Source organism: Rattus norvegicus, chromosome 19, assembly GCF_021556685.1.
Source record: "Rattus norvegicus strain SHRSP/BbbUtx chromosome 19, alternate assembly SHRSP_T2T, whole genome shotgun sequence".
Classification (NCBI taxonomy): Eukaryota; Metazoa; Chordata; class Mammalia; order Rodentia; family Muridae; genus Rattus; species Rattus norvegicus.
Genome location: NC_141552.1, coordinates 42,266,318 through 42,288,296, shown reverse-complemented (window position 1 = coordinate 42,288,296; position 21,979 = coordinate 42,266,318). Strand labels below are relative to the sequence as shown.

General features: G+C 46.8%; 1 protein-coding gene and 1 pseudogene across 3 annotated transcripts in view; one reads left to right on the top strand and one right to left on the bottom strand.

Annotated features, from left to right (window-relative positions):
• Positions 1-4,808, bottom strand: part of Gab1 (GRB2-associated binding protein 1) — a 108,721-nt gene extending 103,913 nt beyond the window's left edge. For 2 of the 3 annotated variants that reach the window (XM_087594822.1, XM_087594814.1), the window contains exon 1: positions 3,833-4,808. In XM_087594822.1, the coding sequence (XP_087450948.1) occupies positions 3,833-3,904 (72 nt within the window). In that variant the 5' untranslated portion in view covers positions 3,905-4,808. 3 annotated transcript variants of the gene reach the window in all.
• Positions 4,809-13,488: 8,680 nt separating this feature from the next.
• On the top strand, positions 13,489-13,965 carry Rpl35-ps11 (ribosomal protein L35, pseudogene 11; annotated as a pseudogene).
• Positions 13,966-21,979: the final 8,014 nt, after the last annotated feature.

Below are 21,979 nucleotides of genomic sequence, written 5' to 3'. Positions count from 1 at the left end.
TATAGCTGGCATTACAGGCTGCCACCACACCTGCCCTGGTTTTCACACGAGTTCTGGGGGTCAGATCTCCAGTTCTCACATTCTCATACATAAGCCAAAATGGTTTATCCATTAAGCCATCTCTCTGACCCGAAAACTTGGTTTTGTTTTGTTGTTTGTTTGTTTGTTTGTTTTTGTCACTTACAAGCCTTAACAATCATTTGGATCCCTCTATAAATACTCCAAGCAATTAGCGAGACAAAAGTCAGAGTCCCACGGGCAACATTTCCCAGCAGAACCATGACACTCAAACTCCCTTAGGTCTCATTTAATAATTACAGTGCAAGCATCCAAGATAAGCTTTTCACGCTGAATATGCTCATTAAAAACCATTATCAGGCCAGAAAGATGGCCCAGAGGGTTAAGGCTCTTGCCCCTATGCCTGGCAACCACAGTCTGATACTCACTCAGGACCCACATGGGGGAAGGGAAGAGCACACTGCAGAGTACAAGTTGTCCACTGACCTCCAAGCCATGGAAGTGAGCGTGTGCCCCACGAGAGCTCGCCCTCCCTCCCCTCTCTCCCCTCTCTCCCTCTCTCTCCCTCTCTCTCTCTCTCCCTCTCTCCCTCTCTCTCTCCCTCTCTCTCTCTCTCTCTCTCTCTCTCTCTCTCTCTCTCTCTCTCTCGTGTGCACATGCATAAAACACACACACACACAGACGGAAGGAAGGAAGGAAGGAAGGGAAAACAGATTGAAAAATATTGCCAGGCATGGTGGCACATGTCTTTTATCCCAGCACTTGGCAGGCAGAAACAGACAGATCTCTGAGTTCCAGGCCAGCCATGACTACACAGTGAGATCCTATCAGGGGGGAAAGCTGTCAAAAGTGGGAAAGAAAGAGCTCAGTTGTAGAACATTGGGAACTATGTTTGAGGCCTTGGGCTCAAGGCCTTGGGCTCTACCCTCATAGATAAAAATATAAAAATTTGAAAAATAAAAACCATTATCAATCATTCTTTGGCCTACTTTGCAGGATTTTCACCAAAAAGGAAAAATAGAATAGAAAAAAATGCATGTATTCATGCCTTTAAAAAAACAAAACCAGATGGATACCCAGGTCAAAGATTCAATACTCTGAGGATGTCAAATCTAGGGACTAAACCTGACAGATAAACATCAGTTGCAGGCCGCCGTCATCTTCTTGGCAGTTGCCTGTCTACTACCATCCAGGCCATCCTCACCTACTCCACTAAGGTGTGAAGAAGCACTAGTCAGCTGGAGACACGGCTCACATGAGAAAATGCTTCCCACAGAAGCACAAGAAACTCAGCCCAACCCCAGCTCCATGAAACAAACCAAGCTGCTGCACTTTATAATCCCAACACTGGTGAGGTGGAGACAGGAGGATGCCTGATCTCACTAACGAGCCCCCTGACCCTAATCCGTAAGCCTCAGATCCCAGTGAGACCCTTTGAGAAGAGCGAGGTGGAACAGCGAGCTTCACTGGAATGGCATACCTGAGGTTGACCTCTGGCCAACACAAATGCACATGTGCATGTATGCCTACACGCATACGCGCGCGCGCAAAGAAACCACTAGTTCTCCACCAAGCAAGAAATTCCTTGGCTTCCCCCCACACCCTGCTTACTGAAACACAATTTAGGGACTGAGTTTTCTCCTGAAGGCATCTATAAAAATCAACACCACTCAACTCAGACACACAGATAGAAACCACTTTGCATTCTGGCTGACTTTCTCTGCACTTGCTTTAAGACTCTCTTGTTCCCCAAAACTTTAAAAGCTACTTAGGAGCAAAGGCTGGGGCACTGTGTATCTGATTGGTTCTTCTTCCTTGAGTTCTCGCCTAATTCAGAGAAAGTATATACTGGAAAGACTTGATGACTCAATCTGAGCTTCACATTTCGCAGACCCCCAACCCCTGAATTCACCCACTCTTCCCTGATTCAGAAGCTACCAGGGTTTGGAATGATTGGGACTTGAATGGGAGAAAATTGCTGTGGTCATACAATGAGACATGTAAATATATAGAATCATATATTCCCACACAGTTGATTTCTTCATGTGTATTTATTATTAATATTTTTATAATCAACTGTACTTTGTTTTTGTGTTTGTGTGTTTTGTTTTTGAGACATGTTCCTAGGTAGCCTGGAATTTGCTACAGAGACGAGTCTGGCCACGGAGCCTCCCATTTCTGTCTCTGGAGTGCTGGAGGCATATACCGCCTGCCCAGTTTTTATTTTGTTTGTCCTTTATTAGCTGTCGATTTTTCTTCCTGCAAGGCTTTTCTCCTTACCTCGTGGCTGGTGACTCGTACAGAACTCAGCACGTCTGCTGTGCCATAAAGTAAGGTGAACGAGTGCCCTGAACTGCACTCCAGCAAATATACTGTACTTTAGTTTCCTCAAGATTCCTAAAAACGTCTTTCCTAAATAGTGCCGTATCTTTATTTCCTCACCCCTCATCTCTTCACACACAATCGTCTCTTCAGAGCTAATCCCGAAGACACCACTGCCACTCTCGAATTTTTGGAATCAAGTGGCCATCTTTACCGAGAAATCCAGGCAAAGCGTGACAGATGGAGAGACATCTTTGGGGAACCTCTGACAATTTGTCAAATCACATCTTTCAATGAAATTACTTGACTGTAATAAATTCTACCAGAAGGTAAGCCAGAAACTCGCTGGTGAGCTTCGTGAAAATAAATATTGTCCTGTCTCATGCAAGCGAGTAATCAGATGGTACTCGGTGTAGGCTCCCCTCCCACCAGAAACAGGTTTCATCAAAACAGGTAGTAAGCTCTACCTAAGTGGGTACACGGTTTGCTTTTGAAAAACACATTTTTACCCTAAAAATATTTGCTTCAAATACCAGGACAAAGTGTCATTTCTTTCCTGGCAGGGGACATGGTAAAATTAGCTGATCTGAAGCAGGGCTTAAGATCCCAGACTCCTGATGAGGATACAGATTTTCACTCAACTATTATAGGTTCCTTCAAGATACAGTTTTCCTACCAGTGAACACAGTCAACTCACAATCAGCATCTTGAATCAATTACGCAAATACCAGTTAAGCCGTTCTGGAGCCCGGGAAAAGAATCCCCAACACCAAGAAATCCCTGTTGGCTTCAGCTGTCCCCTCCTGCGGGGCTTGACAGTGCGTCTAAGAAGCCCAAACACCAGCCACCAGGCTCCCCCCAGCGCCCTCCTGTCGCATCAAACCGCCAGGGTTCTCAGGCCAAAATCCAGTGTCCCTCAAAGCAAAACCACGAAAATGTGAACCCTGCTAAGCAGACGGTAGGGCTCGTAAGAACTTTTTTTTTTCCTTTCCCTTGAGCGAATATTTTGAGAAGTTTGCCTTTATTATCCACTTCTTGTGTCCACGGTTCACTTCCCTCCACCTCCTGGAGACGCAAAGGAGAGCGGACGCGGACCCAATCGAGAACCTGTGAGTACTACTACTCACGGAGAGCCGGGTGAAGGGAGATTTAACAGCATCGTGAGAATCTAATATACATAATAAAAGAAGGTTCTGTCTCCCCGTTTCACCCCGCCCTTGCTAAATGGAATCAACAACTAAACTATGCAGCCAGCTTTGAGCTGGAAAACTGGGCTCCTCTAACAGACAAGGCCTGCAAGGAAGGCGGTCTGCAATACGGAGAGAGAAAGTTTGGCCGCCGAGTGGACGTCAGGGTGGGACTGAACTGCACCGGGTCCGGAGCCCGCCGGCCGAGAGAGGGATCGAGGAAGAGGAGGACGGGATTCCTGGAAGAGCCTGCCCGGCGCGCAGGCTGCTGCACCGCGGCCGACGGTGCCCTGACCTGTACTTACATAACGCTTCAACTTCTTCTCCGGGGGGGACTTGCGGAGCCATCCCGAGCAAACCACTTCGCCGCCGCTCATGGTGCACGCCGTGAGGGCTGGAGGACCAGGCACCGGAGGGGTTGGTGGACACAGCGGACGCGCTCCGGGCACAGCGAGCACACGCAGCCCAGAGGACGTCGCAGATTCCCCCGACGGGGCGGCCCGGCTCCCCGCGCCCTGTGCTGGCGATCGAACCTCTCTCCCGCAGATCCGCGGACCGAAGAGGAACCCGATCGGGAACCGCGGGGACCAGGTCTCTCCGGCCTTCTTTCAGTGCACCCTCCTGGCCGCCAGGCGCACCGTCCCGCCGCCTAGGCAGCGGTCGGGCTCGGCTGGGACTCTGCCCGAACAGGGAGCCGGGAGCTGGAAGCCCTGCGCTCCGCCCCTTGAGGACGGGACCTCCCGCGGTCTCTCCCCGCTGCGGACCCCACGCTGCACGCGCACACACAATGCCCGTGCGCGGTGTCCGCTCCGCTCCGCCCGCTGGCGCTTTCACACTGAGAGGGGCTCGATCTTCTTCCCTCTGCTCGGAAAAGGGCGCCTGGAAAGGCGTGCGGCGTCCGGGTGGCAGCCGGCTCAGGGGCAGGTCCCGAGCCGCCTACAGAGTTCGGGGACCAGCGGCGAGGACCGGGGCGTCGCCGGGCGTCGGGGAGGTCGCGGGTCCGCGGCGGGAGGGTGGGTCTGCGCACCAGCCTCGGATGAGGGCGGGGATCAGCGCAGGGACGAAGCTCAGGGCGGCTCTGCTCTGGGGAGGGACCCCTCTGTCCCGTCCCCTGCGCTCCTCCCCCACCCCGGGGGCGCGCGGCGGGTTCGGGGAGGCGCGGCCCGGGCTCCAGCCCTCCTCCTTCTGGCCTTTCTGCCTCCCCTTCCCACGATCGGTCGCCTCTAGCTTCTGCCCAGACTTTCTCTGAAACTCCTCCGGAGCGCTTCCAGCCAAAACAACAAGGGCTGGGGAGGCGGGGCCGGCGCTGGGAGGGAGCGAGATGGCAGAGGCACCCTGGGATCTGTAGTCAGCCGGCGCGCTGGGGTCCCTGCCGCCCCGGGCCCGAGCGCTGGGGAAGACGGCGGTCTCCGGGAACGCAGCGCCACCCCAGTGTGAGCGCGGGAGTGCCGGGCACACTCGCCAGCTCTGTCTGAGTTTGCCATCTTGACAACCCCCGGTGTCAGAAGTTTGTACTCGGCTGTTCCCTAGTGATCTAGAGTTTCGGAGGGTTTTCCTTACTAGACAGCCTGAAAAGAGAGCCCAGTCAGGAAGAAGAACCCACTTGAGCGGGTCCTAGTTGCTCAAGACTGAAGGCCTGCGACCCCCGGACCAGGAACGCGCCAGAACCCTCACTGTGCACCCAGAGATCAAGGGGGACCTCCTGGGTGACTAGGGCCTGACCCAGGAGTGGTGTGGCCTCTTAGCCTCCTCAAAGCAATCAGTTGCATGTATCTCTGAGGCAGGAAAAAGTCTCACACTACCTCCATTCATGGGCTGTTTCTTCCAGTAGGCTTTGTGTTTGCTTAAAACCTGCCCTGGGATGTTGGACAGGAAACAAAATCGTACTGGATACCTAATTCTATTTGCCTTCGTGTGTGGTTTACAGTTATTACACCTGGGCCGAGTTTAAGAAAGTCTTGTAATCGAGCTCTTCCTCCTGGTGTGCTTGAAACAAAGCTTTGGAACAAACTTTAGGAGGCGACATAATCAGATAAATACTCTGAAGAGTTGGGCGTGGTGATGTGTGCCTTTAATTCTAGCGTTGGGAGGCAGAGGCAGGCAGATTTCTGAGTTTAAGGCCAGTTTTGTCTACAAAGTGAGTTTTAGGACGGCCATGACTATGTAGAGAGACCCTGTCTCAAAAGGAGGGCTTGTGTGAACATACAAATAGATAAACATGCATTTCTGAGAAGTAAGAGTTTGGGGCTTTCCTATTAAATGCGTGTTCTGGGCTGGGGATTTAGCTCAGTGGTAGAGCGCTTACCTAAGAAGCGCAAGGCCCTGGGTTCGGTCCCCAGCTCCGAAAAAAAAAAAAAAAGAACCAAAAAAAAAAAAAATAAATGCGTGTTCTGAATCGGAAACATTGTAGGTTGTAGAGAGGGGAAAGTGCTGGAAGCCTGGCCTGGTGGAGCCCCTGCAATCCCAGACCTGAGGAGACAGAGCAGGGCGAAAGAGAAAGAAAGAAAGAAAGAAAGAGAGAGAGAGAGAGAGAGAGAGAGAGAGAGAGAAAGAGCGAACGAACAGAGGGAGAAATGGAGACCGGAGTGAAGAAATGAAAGAAAGAAAAGAGAATTAGGTAATAAGACAAAAGCCTTGGCATATGAGAAGAGACAATGCCCTTTATCTTTGCCACAGGTGCTTGTCAAATGGAAAGGTATAATCTATCTGGTCTTACTCAGCGTTTGGAATTTCAAATAGAGCTTTAATCCAAATGGGTTTCAGATCTTCCATTTTTATACACAGAAATCTATACGTGCGTTTGGCAGCTTACTCCGGTAGTCCCAGTACTTGGGAAACTGAGACAGGAGGATTACTGTGAGTTCTAGGTCAGCCTAGGCTAGATAGAGTATAAAAACTAATCTCGAAAAAAGAAGATGAATTTAAAATGTGACACTGAGCCCTGGAAAATGGCTCTGGGATTAAAAACACTGGCTGCTCTTCCAGAAGTTCTGGATTTGACTCTTAATACCTATATGGTCCCAGAGGATCAGACATCCTTTTCCAGCCACCATAGTTACCAAGATGCACATGGTTCACAGACATACATGTAAGCAAAACATGTACACACATAAAATAAATATTTTTAAAAGTATTGCCTTAGATTTATGTTTGAGCCCATGAGATACGCCTCCACATAGTACACAGGCAGAGAGAGATCATAAGGCATAGCTTGAACACAAGAAACCTCAAAGCTCCGCCTCCAAACACACGAATACTTCCTCCAACAAGGCCACACCTCCTCCAACAAGGCCACACCTCCTCCAACAAGGCCACACCTCCTCCAACAAGGCCACACCTCCTCCAACAAGGCCACACCTCCTCCAACAAGGCCACACCTCCTAATAGTGCCACTCCCTGTGCGCTAAGCATTCAAACACATGAGTCTATGGGGGCCGTGCATATTCAAACTACCACACATTGTTGTAGGAAAAAACCTATATTCTTACCTATATCCTACTTTCACATCATTGAATCATATTTTGTGTATGTGCATTATAAAATCCACTAGTATAATATAATGTAGTGTAATTAGAAGCTCATGCTTCTAATCAGCATTGAGGAGGCTGAGGTTGTGTGAGAATCTGTCTCAAAAAAATGAATGAATAAATAAGTAAACAATTGGCAATGGTATTACATATGAATAGGCCGGGTTTTATTCACATAGCAAATGTCTACACACTGTGTGACACTGGCACACCACAGAGCAGAAGGGCCGACATGGTCTCTCTTGTCTACTTTGCAAAGAAAAAAATTACAGGTAGTTAACCTCCAAATGCCTATAATTTAGTTGATAAATGTTATAGAAGAAAAATATATAAATATTTGGGCATATACTGGAGAATTCATTCTTCAAGAGGGGAGGGGAGGTAGGCTGAGAATGACTCCTTTGAGCTAACCCAGAACTCTCAGGACCTGCAGGAGCAGCCTGCAGCCTGGAGGAGACACAGACACTGTAGATCCTCAGGAGCTGGGGCTGCCGGGAGCTTTGAAAGAAGTGGATACATTCAACAGCAGAGTGAGGGAGTGCAGCCTTAACGCTGAGCTTACAGAGGCTGCCAGCGAGACAGCAAGGTGCTTGCTTGGAGGGTGTTTTGTCTTGTCTTGTCTTGAGCCGTGTTCTCTTGAATCCTCTGCTAGCCTCATCATGGATGGATGGCCTTGCACTCTTGGTCACCCTGCTTCCACCTCATCCCAGCTGGGATTACTAGCACCACCAAGCCCAATTTGAGAGTCTTTCTGAGTTTATACCTCTTCCTTAAAGCACACGGCCCTTGCACGTTAAAGCATATGACCCTCGCCCCACCTCAATGAACTCTGTGGAGGTAGTGTTAACTCCAGCCCCCAACCCGACTTTCTCCTTCACCCTATGACCCCCATTTTTGTTTCTAGATGTTTTCTCTGGTCAGTGGATATGTCTGACGTTTTTTATAAAACATCAGACACCCTCTTTATTCATTATACTCACTTCTCTAAGCTGTGGTCCATGGCTTTGATAGCATGCTCATGCCTCACAAGAATCCAATTCTAGCAGAACCTCGCGGTGCTGTTTTCTGCACCCAAGCAAGCAGGTCCTAGCCAGATGAGTGACAGACAGCACTCTAGAATGTTCTGTGAGTGATTTTAAATCCTCCCCTAGCTCTTAGATCTTTCTATGATGGGATCTAAAGTTTAGACAGCACAGAGCATCCTTTGAAAGAAAAGGTGTAGCTAGGGACGCAGCTCGGTTGGCAGACTGGCTGGCGTGCGTGAGACTTCGGATGTGGTTCCCAGCATCGCATAAAACTAGGCATAATAATAGTACACACCCGATATCTGACTTTGCGAAGCAGACGCAGAAAGATCAGAAGTTCAAGGTCATGATATGGGGGATTCAATGCCGGCTTGGAATACTTGAAACCTGCCCAAAAAGAAAGGAAGAAAGGTATCCGAATATAATTAGTATATGAATATGAATATGAATTAGTATATGGATATGTATTTACAAGGAGGAAAGAGGCCATCAAGAAATCGCTGCAGCCTTCTTTCTAAGATTTCAGGATGATACTTAGACTCTTTTTTATGCATAAACTTCCCGCTCACCCCTTGGCATCCCCTCTCCACCAGTGCACTCTACCCTTCCCTCCAGCGGCCTGTACTGGACAGGCCTTGTGCAAAACCCTTGTCAGTTTTGTAGCTGTCTCCTTGCGTTCCAGTCCACTGAGGCTGCCAGAAAGAAGCACATCAAACCGGACAAGCCCTAGAACTTCACACTTCAGACACCAGGAAATCCAAAACCATGGATCCAGCAAAACCATGGATCCAGCAGGTTTGGGTCCTAGCGAGGGTCAATTCTTCACAGAACGTGCGTTCAGTGACTTCATGAGGCACCAAAGGTGGCTAAGCTCCTTAGGTCCCTTTTGTAAAGCATTAATTGGTGGCCTCCAGACATCTGAGCCCATTATCCCGAGGGACCGTGCATTCAGCTTGCGGATTTTAAGGAGACACAGGTAAACCTCAGCTCCCTGAAAGCCCCTTCCTCTTGCTCCATGTCACCTGTTCTCTGCCATTGTCCCCTCTCTGCACTGCTAAAGTTGACTCCAGAGTTTAGTGCAGGGTAGGCAAGTGATCACTGAGCTAATTCCAGGTTCCAAATTTTCTCTTTTGTTTCTTTATATAAAAGTGTGTGTGTGTGTGTGTGTGTGTGTGTGTGTGTGTGTGTGTGTGTTGGTTTGAATGAGAAATGTCCCCATAGTCTTGGAGACTATGTTGATGGCTTGGTCTGCAGTCAGTGTCAGTGTTTGAGGAGTTAGGAGTTACGGCCTTGCTTCAGGAAGTCGGTCACTGGAGGCAGACTTGGAGATGAACTCCTCTGGCCATCTCCGGTCTGCTCTCTCAGCTCTGGTTCCTGCTGTCTTGCTTGCCTCTTGCCTGTCTCTCTGCTCTACTATCATGAATGTAATCTCTCAGAAATCATAAATCAGAACAAACCCTTCCTTCTATAAGTTGTCTTGGTCAGGGCAACAGGAAACATTATGTAGACCAGGCTAGCCACAGACTCTCAGAGATCTGCCTGCCTCTGCCTCCTTAATGCTGGAGCTAAAGTATACCACTATACCCAGCCCAAAAAAAAAAAAAAAAAAAAACCGCATTCTTGAAATAAAGTTTATACCTGGTAAGAAGGTGATCTTTTGAAGAAGGAAATAAAACATTACTTACTCTTGGAATATTTCAAGTGCAAGCATTATGAAGTATGATAGACATATGCTGCACCATTACCTACTTGTCTACTTTAATTTCTAACCGAATACTTCAAACTTTAGGTCCCTCACTGGGACAAATGGGGTCTTCTTTGGAAACATAAATAAAACTTTTTGTGGTTGTGACGTGAAGGAAATCAGATGTGACTATAGCCACTCACCATGATGATAACTGCACATTGAGCCACACTGCCTTTCCCCGTTTTAGATAGGCAACAGTACTCTATACAGCCAAAAATGTTTGTTGGGCCCTAATTTTATTTCACCTCAGTGTTATGAAATGACCTTTTCAGATCAGTGTTATTCGTCAACACAGTAAACACTGTAACAAAGCACATCACCGGGGACAGTGAGGTGGGGCGCCAGGCAATAGCTTTCCAGCAAATGAAGTTGGACCAACGGAACACTCATACGGGAAAGACGCGGTTCATGACCTCACCTTATGAAACAGACAAACATCAGTGCCGAAATACAAAACCACAACGGTAGATTGTAGGTTTGAGAACTAACATTGAGTTCAGGGCCGTGGAGCTCAATGATAGTGTTCATCCATCCTTAAGAGGGTGCAGAATCAGGGCTGGAGAGAGGGCTCAGGGGTTAAGGATGCTGCCATGAGCATGCATACACTATACACACTCTGCATACTATAAACGCACTATACACTATACATACTGTACATGCTGTACACACTATACACATTCTACACACTCTATACACTGTCCATGCTGTACACATTATACATACTACACAAATTGTACATGCTGTACACACTATACACATTCTACACACTCTATACACTGTCCATGCTGTACACACTATACATACTATACAAACTATACAAACTATACATGCTATACATGCTGTACACACTCTACACACTGTACATGCTGTACACACTATACACACTATATACACTATACATGCTATACATGCTGTACACACTATATACAGTATACACACTATACTTGATATACATTCTGTACACACTATACATACTCTACACACTACACACTATACACACTCTACACACTACACACTATACACACTATAAACACAGATAATAATGTAATTTAAAGAGAGAGAAGAAAACAGGAGAGTGAAAAACTAGGCTGGAAAGGTAGATGCGTGTGAAAGCAATTGGTGTGTAAGCCTGACAACTGGAGCTCATCCCCCTGAACTGAAGTGAAAAGCCAGACCCTGGGCAGATCTGTGCTCCCGGCACTCCTACCATGGTACATATACAAGCACACTGTGATGTGCACATGTGCTTGCATGCACATACACACACACCCACACACAAACAACACATGCATATTCATACATACACACATATCCACATACACACATATACACTTACATTCACATATACACATACAAATGGACATACTCACATACACATGCACACACAGACACACACAGACACATGCACACGTACATACATATAACACACATACACGCACCACATGTATACATACATACACACCAAAATACATACACAAACATATACGCATACACATATATATACATACACACATGCACACACATATTCACATACCCATATACACACACACATACACACCAATTTTTTAAGAGACAGTGCAAACATCACAGAATATTAGATATTTTAATAAATGTATTTGTCAAAGAGCTTGCAATTTTTTAAAGATTTATTTTATTTTTAATCATATGTATGTGTGTGGGTACATGAGTGTGCACACATGCTCATACACAGGTGCTGGAGGAGGCCAGAAGAGGACATCAGCTCCCATGGATGTAGAGTCAGCTGTGAATCTCTGGATGCAGGTTCTGGAACTGAGTCCAGCTTCTCAGGAAGATCAATGTGTGCTTCCAACCACCGAACTACATCTTCAGACCTATTTGTTTATTTGTTTGTTTTTCTTTTTCTTCTTTCTCTCTCCCCCACCCCCTCTCCCTCTTCTTTCTTTGAAGACTGGGTCTTATGTGGTGCAGGTCTTATGTAGACTTAAACTCAATCAAAATGACCTTGAACTCATGATCCTTCTGTCCCCGCTTCCCAAGTGGTGAGGTCACAGGTGTGTGCCACCACACTTGGCCCACTGCATCTGGATTATGCAAAGTTCTTCTGGAATAAATAAAGAAACGTAGACCACCCAAAACTTCTGGTTCCAACAAAGATGGAGGAAAAAAGAACTAAATGCCTGACTGAAACAGCTTTTGAAGGACCACATACATGAACAAATACTTTTGATGTCAGTGGATATGAGGCCACCAAGGTCAGTCCCATTAACCAGGGATAACCCAGTGAAGACCTCAGCTTCCTGCTTCCGGTGACATTCTAGGCCACAACACAAGAAGCTTAGAGGACTGAGGAAATGGACAGGGAGGTTAATGCCCTTCGAGGCTGCAGGATAGATTGCCTGACAGAAAATAGCCAGAGAGGGGGCTCTGGAGAGCTCCTCTTCAGTGGCCTCTCTCTTTGTCAACTGAATAGTGGTCAGCAGAAGACATGGGCTGTAGGGGGCTGAGAGGGACTCACTGTGCTAGGAACAGAACACCAGACAAGAAGAGAGGGCTCGAGATTACAAGAGACCGTGCATGTTGCAAATGTGACTAGTTCTTCAGAATTTACAGGGCATTCTAGGTTCTCTGAAGCGAGGTCTGTAAGCTGGGGTCTTAGCTGAGAGGATTTAGTGATGGCAGCCCAAGGGTTTAACTTATTTCTAAGTGGAGATGTGTGAATGCAAAAGTCTACACGTTTACAGGAGACAACCCTGAAACATCTGACAATATAAAATGGATAGTGTCTGATACGGTGAAGCTTGATAATGTCGCGTTGACTGAATACAGAGTCATGGAAAAGACAGATCTCTTATATTGCTGTGAGAGATTATCTAAAATAGGCCAATTATTGAGGTGGAAAGGACCCCCCAAATGTAGGTGGAAGCATGTCATTGTACTGAGGTCCTGGAGAGCCTGAAGGGAACACCGCCTGAGCGAGTGTCTCTCCCCTTCCTGACTGCACACAGTGTGGCCAGCTGTTGTCTGCTCCTGCTGAAGTGCCTTGCCTGACGCCATGGACTGTGTTAACGGAAACGAGACCACCCCAGCAGCTAGTACATGTGTAACTGGGGGCTCCTAAGGCAAGGGAGGTATACATCAAATATATATTTGAGAAGATAATGCGCAAGATCTCTCCCAATTCACTGACAGGCTGTCTGAGTTAGGGTTTCCATTACTGTAAAGGAACACCATGGCAAAAAGGCAAGGAAAAGGTTTATTCAGCTTACACTTCCAGATCACAGTCCATCACTGGAGGAAGTCAGGACAGGAACTCAAGCAGGCCTGCCACCTGGAGGCAGGAGCTGATAAAGAGGTCATGGAGGTATGCTGCTTACTGACTTGCTCTCTGTGGCTTGCTCAGTCTGCTTCCTTATAGGACGCAGAATGACCAGCCCAGGGATGGCACCACCATCATGGGCTGGGCCCTCCCTCATTGATCGCAAACTGAGAAAATGCCCTATGTCTGGATCTCATGGAAGCATTTCCTCAACTGAGGCCCTTTCCTCTCTGATGACTCTAGCTTGTGCCAAGTTGATACACACACACACACACACACACACACACACACACACACACACACACACACAAATAGCCAGTACACAGCTATAAATTCACATATTCAAGAGAGGCATTGCTTAGAGACATTTAAAGAAGAATCTAGTAAGAATATAGAGTTTGTGAATCAAAATTCATTCCCGCTCTCGAACCGGGCCGCCTCATCCGTGAACAACACAGCAATGGCCAAGATTAAGGCTCAGGGCCTGCGCGGCAAGAAGAAGGAGGAGCTGTTGAAGCAACTGGATGATCTGAAGGCGGAACTGTCCTAGCGTCTTGTGACAGGCGGCGCCGCGTCCAAGCTCTCCAAGATACGAGTCAGACGCAAATCCATCGCCCATGTCCTCACTGTCATTAATCAGACTCAAAAGGAAAACCTCAGGAAGTTCTACAAGGGAGAGAAGTACGAGCCACTGGACCTGCAACCAAGAAGACCAGAGCCATGCGCCGCCGGCTCACCAAGCATGAAGAGAAGCTGAAGACCAAGAAACAGCAGCGGAAGGAGCGGCTGTACCCACTGCGCAAGTGCGCAGTCAAGGCCTGAGACGACGACAATGACAATAAAGTCCAAAACTAGAAAAAAAAAAAGATGCATTCCAAATTACTAATTTCTTGCCAGATCAATCCATAAGTTTAAGACATCCCCACTCTTTATGCCAGCCATCCTAACTGAGGCAAGAGGGAGAATACAGGAAAATTGTGGTGTGAAAAAGAAAAGGAGACACTTACCTCAGAGTCCAAAGGAAGCTTCCAGCATGCAATCAATCAAGAATTCACCAGCACAGTTAACATTGTTTACCATGAAATTGCCTATACGCAAATAGTATGCCTTTTAGCAGAGGTATTTTCAAATAAGAACGTTACAACAGCAATGAACAAAAACAGTTCTGGAGACTGGAGTCCAGATAACCCTGAGTGTGGCCTTACTCCTTCCCAGATACTTTCTGAAACCTCAAGAACAAGACTATCAGGTTTTGTTTACAGTAAAAATATCTCTTCCCTAGAACTCCTAGGATCTGGGGTGTGACCTTATCAGCTGTAATTCTATCTGGTGCATCCCAGGAACCAAGTTTGCAATCCTGTCTGGTGCTCCTCAGGAGCCACGGGGTGGTCTTATTTAAATTTCTTAACAATCTGTTAAGATAATAATTTCAGGGTTGGCAAAGGGCTAAGTGGGTGAAGGGGCTCACTACTCAAGCCTAATGCCTTGAATTCAGAACCCTAGAACTCTCGTAAAAGCCAGAAGAGGAAAAAATTAGCTGGCATGTGTTAGAAATTTCTACAAGGTGGCAGGTACTGGCAAGGGAACGCTCTGGAAGTTTGAAGCCTGCATACTACCTAACCTGTAGTACCTGTAACAGACAAGGAAAGAGCTTGCCTCAAATTATGTGGAAGGCAAGAACTGATGCCTGAGGTTGTTCTTTAACCATTGTGGTACACACACACACACACACACACACACACACACAAGATACACACATCATACACACATACACAGAACTAACTAAATAACACATTTAAAAACTAGCTAATAACTTTAAAATCCTATCCATGATAATGAAAAGACAAAGTGTGTATGACTCTCCATGCGCAGTCCACACTCACTCTGTTAAGTATCTTATTCCCTCCCTGAAGGCCTCCCTTCCTTTCATCTCCTCTGTTCAAAATCCCCTTTGATGAGAGCACAGTCCTGTTTCGACTGGCTCATTTCTCACCTCCTGTCTAGTTCAGCTTTACTTGAGTCTCTAGAAAGAACTCTCAAGGCTGTTGCAGGAAACTGTGTGTGCCATGCCTCCCCTGACATTGATGAGTAGAATGCCATAGCACTGAGGGCATGCCCTGCTGACACGAGGACAGACAGACAGACTGCTGAAATAGAATAGAGCTAAGGGATAGAAGCACACAAATAGGATCCATTGATTTTGGCAAAAGTGTATAGTCAATTGGATGGGAAGAATGAAGGATCTGTTCATGGATTGATCCTGACACAATTAGCCATAAAGTGCAAACTTCGCTCCATGCCTCGAAGCACATGAACGAGTGTGCTCTCAATCACAGATCTAAGTATGAAACTCAGCTCAGAAACCAACCTTTGAGAGGAAGATGCAAATTTAAATCTCTCCCATGTGGAATGAGGCAAAGATATCCCATATTAGAGGGATAATAAGTTACACACACACACACACACACACACACACACACACACACGAGAGAGAGAGAGAGAGAGAGAGAGAGAGAGAGAGAGAGAGAGAGAGAGATTAAGAATCTTTGTCTTTCATCAAACTGTTGAGAGAATGGAAAACTTAGACCACAGCTAAAATTAAATCTACAAATTCTCTAATAAAAAGATAATGCCCAGAATATATAAAGATCTATAAGAACTCAATAACAGAAACACAAACCAATCTCAAATGGGTAAGATTTGTATAGACTACCAAAACTAGACTACAAGCGCATTAAAAGATATAACCAAAACCTCTAGTCACCAGGGAGATTCGAACTAAAGTCATAATGAGACACTGTTGTGCACATATTAGAATGTCTGGAAAGACCGACCACGGTAAGTGTTCATGAGAAGCTGAAGGATGAAAACTTTTGTGCACTACTTGTGGAAATGTGAAGCGGGAGGTGCTTTGTCAGTGTCCTGTAAAGTTACAAACATATGCCCTGGTCTTTCCACTCCCAACTATCTACCCAAACTAAGCTTACAAAAAGACTTATGCATAGAACTCTGTTGTCTTCATCTTTAAAAATCTTTAAAAGTTTTTTAAAATCTAAAATATATTGCATGTATAATATATACTGCTATATAAAAATGTAACATAATGTTTATATATGTAATATATTACATATATGTGTTAATTCATTTAGTGTATGTACACAAGCATGTACACACGTGCTATGCCATGAATGTGTGTGTGTGTGTGAGCGTGTGCACACGTGCTGTGTCATGTACAGGTTGAAGGATAACTTGCAGGTGTTGATTATCTCTGTCTTCTTGTGGGTCACAGGAATCAAACTCAAGTCATCAGGCTTGGTGGCAAGTGCTGAGAAATCTTACCAGCCTTGTGGCTTTGACCCTAAGAAGCTTCAAGAAGAAAGCATCTATCTGCCAACAGGTTAAGAAGTAAGGTTTGAGGGTTTCGGGGAGTTATCTCAATTAATAGAGTGTTTGTCTCGCACATATTAAGTCCTAGCTTACATACATACACAATACACACAGAAGTGGGCATGTGGTAGGAACCCACTCAGAAAGGAAAAGCCAAAGTTCAAGATCCTCCTCAGGTATAAAGCATGAAGCCAGACTGGGCTGCACAAGACCCTGTCTCAGGAAGAACGAGGAGGATGGAAAGTAAGAGGAAAGAGAGAGGGTAGGTACGTTGTTTCTTTAGTGCATTTACAGAACAGGCCCTGCTCAATAATGGAACAGAATAAGCAGTTGATATACAGAATGGCATCAGCGACTCTGCCATCCTTTACACTTAACGAAGAAGCCAGACAAATAAAGGCCACACAGTCCCATTACGTGATTCTAAAAAATCGTAACTCACTTCTGCTGGAGGGACATCAGTGGCTGCTTGGGTTGGGGGTGACAGATACGTATCTACCTTTGTCTGAGACAGGGGCTCACAACGTGAGCCAGGGTAGCCTTGAACACTCCGTCCTCCTGTCTCCATGTTTCCGTTGCTGGGGTTACTCATGTGTTATCACACCTGCTATGTTCCCTATCTTGACTGTAGTAATGGTTTCATGTTGTGCATACATGTGCCAAAATATGTCAAATTATGTATCTCTTTCCACATCAAGTGCACCTCAACAAAATTCTTTAAACAAACAAATATAAAAACAAAACAAAAGACCCCCAAAGCTCTGAGCCCGGGGAGGGAGGGAGGGAGCAGGAGTCTGAAGCTCAAGGCTGATTCTGAGGTTTGTTTCCTTTGGGAAACACAGGCAGCTTCTTATTTGTGCGCCTCTCTGGTTTTGTGCTGCGTTTTCTACCGAAAAGCTTATTTCAACAGATAACAACGCTCTTGGATCTGCCCTCCTGGTGTGGAATTTTGCAAGGGTGGCCTTAGCTCGGTTTCAGGGTAGGTCTCGCCTGTTCTGGGAGATGAAGCCTCTCCCCATGCTTTTCCAGGTGGTAGAAATCTTTTCCTCAGAAGTTTCTCAGAAAGCTGTTTATTATTTTTTATAAGTGAGGGCTGTGCCTATTTTAGCTTCAAAGAAATCAGCAACCTCTTCCAGACAGGAAATTGCTCGGGAGATGCAATTAGATTGTTCAGAACGCTAATGCAGTTAGATTCCAGTGGGCGGTGCTTTGGCGCTCGCCAGCTCAGACCTCCTCGGTCCTCTTTCCCTGGGAACTGTCTCCCTTCCCAAGCCCACGGGGTGGACTCTTTGGTCATGATTTTTCTCCCTCACGCTGCTGTGCGCTGCGGGGGACAATTGATAATCTGGGCTGGGAAAATCAGATTTGTTCTGGAAGAGTTTGGAATTGGAGCAGAGGTTTTAATTAGGTCCCGATGGGTCTCGGAGCTGGGAAATCTTAGGCCCCAGTTAGATGCTGATGGCCTCAGAGCTGGAAGATCTTGTAGCTCTCCAGAAAGGAGCAATGAGGTGTTTGGTGAGGGACTAAGGTGTCATGAAGACTGAACCACGTGCTTTCACCCTTCAGGGACCCCAATAGAGGCTTTGTAGTCCCTGAGAGGGCACATGCTGCACCGCACTTTTTGGGGTAATGAATACGGGGTGGTCTTTCTTCCATGTGCCAGAAGCTTCCTAAGATCCTTGGTGGGTGCGAGCGACGTGAAGCCCACAGTGGTACACACGTCCAGCCCCAGCTACCCAGCAGGATGAGGCAGAAGAGCCTTAGCTCAGGGGTTCAAGGTCAGTTTGGGCAATATAGTTAGGCCCTGCCTCAGAAATGATAAATGAATAAAATAGTTCAAAATAAGCCAAAATCTGGCTTTTGGTAAAAGGCAAAAGGTAAAAGGTATCGATCTGAGATTTGCTGTAAAACGTCAGGCTTTCAAAACCGAGCTCCGCCTTCATTTTAGGAATTCCTTTGTTATTGTTTTCCCCCCCTTCTCCACCCCTTTCCTTTCTTCAGCTTCGCATTCTTACTCTTCCTCCCATCTGTCCTCCAATAAACACCCATTGAGTGTTTTCTATGAGCCAGGCATTATTCTCAGGGTTTGGCATTAAGCAAATCAGAGAAAAATATATATTTATTTGTGAATTATTTTTTGACACAGGGCCTCATGTAGCCCATGCTGTCCTTGAACTCATTCTTACCTGAGGATGACGTCAAACTTCTGATACTCCTGCCTCTGAGTCCTTACTCTATAAGGACCGGTGTTGCGCCAAGTGACGGCATCACATCTTGCCCAGTTTCTGCAGTGCCGGGGATTGAACCCGGGACTTAATGCATGCTAGGCAAACATTTTATTAACTGGGCTCACTTTTCAGTTCCTAAGAATGAAACACAAATTGGACCAGTGAGGTGACTCCTCGGATAAAGGGGCTTGCGACTCAACAGCACAAGCCAGGGGACCTGCTTCCTGGAACACAGGTAAATGTGGAAGGTGAGAGCCAGCTCCACCAGGGGAGCTTTCCCCTAGAAACGTAGAGGTGTAAGCCATTCTCTAATATCCTTGCTTATTATGAGTCCTCTTATTGGGAAATAAAAATTCCTCCATCGGAGAAGCCCTTGGTCCTGCCAAGGCTAGACCCACCCCCCAGCAGTGTAAGGGAATGTCTGGGCAGGGAGACAGGAAGGGGTGAGTGGTTGGGGAGGGGGAGCACCCTCATAGAAGAAGGGGGAAGGAGGATGGGATGGGGGGGGGTTGTGGATGGGAAACCGGGAAAGGGAATAACATTTGAAATGTAAATAAAAATTCCTCCATCAAAGCAGAGGATTTATTATTGTTGTTATTATTATCATTAGTGTGTGTGTGTTTCTCTAACTTTTCAAAAGGGCCTTGATGGCCAAACGGTTGAGGTCTGGGGACTGTACTTGCCGTGGTGTGGTCTCATTGACCTCCTCGCTCAACTTCAGAGGAAGATTTCACGCAGCCGTTCCTCTGGGATACTCCGGGTACTTGGCTCCCACCTACATGAGGCAGAATCCAGTTTGTTGGCATATAAAGCCGGAACTGAAGGACCGCCCACTTCTGAAAAGCAGACTACGGTCTGGAGGAAGCAGTGTCACACAGATGAAGGGACATCACTGCTGGTTTTCCTGCTGCTGGTCCAAACTCCCGACTCTAGCCCTGACGAAGCTCACTCCGTGGAATTTCTAACTTGGATCCTGTTTCCAGGGCTGATAGTCAGAATATTAAAGTCAGTGCTCTGTGGGGACCAAAGGGTCAAAGTAGATGCCAAAAATCGACAGCTCACTTACTGTGCCTCTCACCTCACTGAAGTGCCGCTCGCCCACCCTTGCCTAAGCCACCCATACTATCTTTACAGACAGGAGAGGGTTAATTGGCAGTCACTGCTCTGACTGAGCAGTTGTTCACGTGGTTCCTGTGACTGTCAATGATTGCATTATTCGTTGTGATGGTTACCATTAACGATCAAGTTCACAGAATCTCGAATCTTCTGGAAGCTGGACCTCTGCGAATGCCTGTGAGAAGCTTATGGTGTGTTAATTCAAGTGACAAGACCTGCCCACTGTAGGTGGTGGCCTTCCCTGGTGGACTCTGTGAGGAAAGGAGCTGAGGTGCCGCGCGGCATCTGCTGCCCTTTGCCTCCTGGTTAGAGATGTGATGCGTTTGGCTGCCTCAGGTGCCTGCTGCCTTGACTTCCCCACCAGAATGGGCTGTGCTTACCCTTGAATCGGGAGTCAGGATAAACCTGTGTTTGCTTCTGTCAGGATTGTGTCAGAGCAACTGAAACGTAACCAGGACACGAATGTTACGGTTTGAATCTCAAGTATCCCCCTCATCCTCGTGTGTTGGACACTTGCTTCCTGGCCAGTGGCACTGTTTTGGAAGCTGTGGAATGTTCAGGAATTGGGCCTCACTGGAAGAAGTGGGTGACAGGGGTAGGCAACCTCTGACTGGTTGGCTGTTGCTCTTCCGGATGAAGGTGAGTGCCTTAGAATGGCTTAGCTGTTTTATATAAAAAGACAAGCACAGAACACACACACACACACACACACACACACACACACACAGAGACACACACACAGAGAGAGACACACACACACACAGCTCAGAGTAATGTGACTTCCTTACTTTAAGAGTGATTCTTTTATGGTATGCCTCAATTAGCAGAATGGAGTCCAAATCAACTCTCCTCGTCTACTTGAGAGGATTCATCCTGCTTTTTGGCATTAGCTTTCGCTCTTGAGAGCTTTAAAAATGTTGTGCTGGAGTTGGGTATTTTGCTCTGTCACCCACTCTGAGGCTTGTTTGAACATCTGGACTCACACTTAATGACTTTGAATGGGAGCCCTGGTGGATATCAGATCTTGCCCAACATCTGGATTCCAGTCAGGCGGCTGAGCTGCTGGCCGGTGTTCTTCTGAGAGGCCTGGGGATGGGTCTTGGAGGCGAAGTGATCCTGAAGATAGGAGCACGGTTTGCCTGCAGGACAAGTGAAAAGTCCATTGTGAGGGGATTCTGGGTCCGTTTAGGAACCAGGAAGTAGTAACCGCAATGTAGTTTCAGAAGACTCAGCCCAGAACTGCTCTTGCCTGCTTGAGAGGTGAACTCAGCTATTCCATTGGCTTCACGGACCGCTTTCCTGTGGAGTGACCCTCTTGCCACTATTTTTACACTCACTCACTCGCTCACTCACTCCTCACTCGCTCATTCATTCATTCACTCACTCATTCGTTTATTTGTTTCAGACGAGATCTTACCATGTGTATCTGAGGCTGGCCTTGAACTCATGGGGATCTGCCTGTGTCTTCCTCCTGAGTTCTGGGATTAAAGATGTATACTGCTACTTTCGGCACGTGTATTTATATTTTATTTTAGTGTGTGTGTGTGTGTGTGTGTGTGTGTGTGTGTGTGTGTGTATGTGTGTGAATTTGTATGTAAATGTAGGCATGTGTATGCTACAATATTATGTGGGGGTCAGAGGCCTTGATCGCGAGTCCTTACCATCTCCCTTGTTTGAGTCTCTTGGTGGTTTTTCTGATTGGTAACCAGGGTTGCTGGACCACAGCTTCTGGAAATCTGCTGTCATAGGAACACTGGGATTATGCAGGTCTGTTCTACTATGTCTGGCTTTACACTGATTCCGAGGAGTCAAACGCAGCTCCTCACGAGTGTGCAGCAAGCCCTTTACCCTCAGAGCCACCCCCTCCCCCATAACCCTGTCTGTTCCTTTTGGGGTGGGGTCTTACTCTATAGTCTAGGCTGGCCTGGAGCTCAGGTCTGGATTACAGCTTTGAGCCACTACGTGGGCCTCTCAGCTTCTTACTGAGATGGAGAATGTTAGTGTTATTCATGTCCCTACCCGCTCAGACACATCTTCTCGTTTCTCTTGGATCTGAGTGTCTCCGTGGAGATCTGTCAAGTGAGCAGACACCATTGCCTTCCGTCTCCTCGTCTCAGAAGGTTG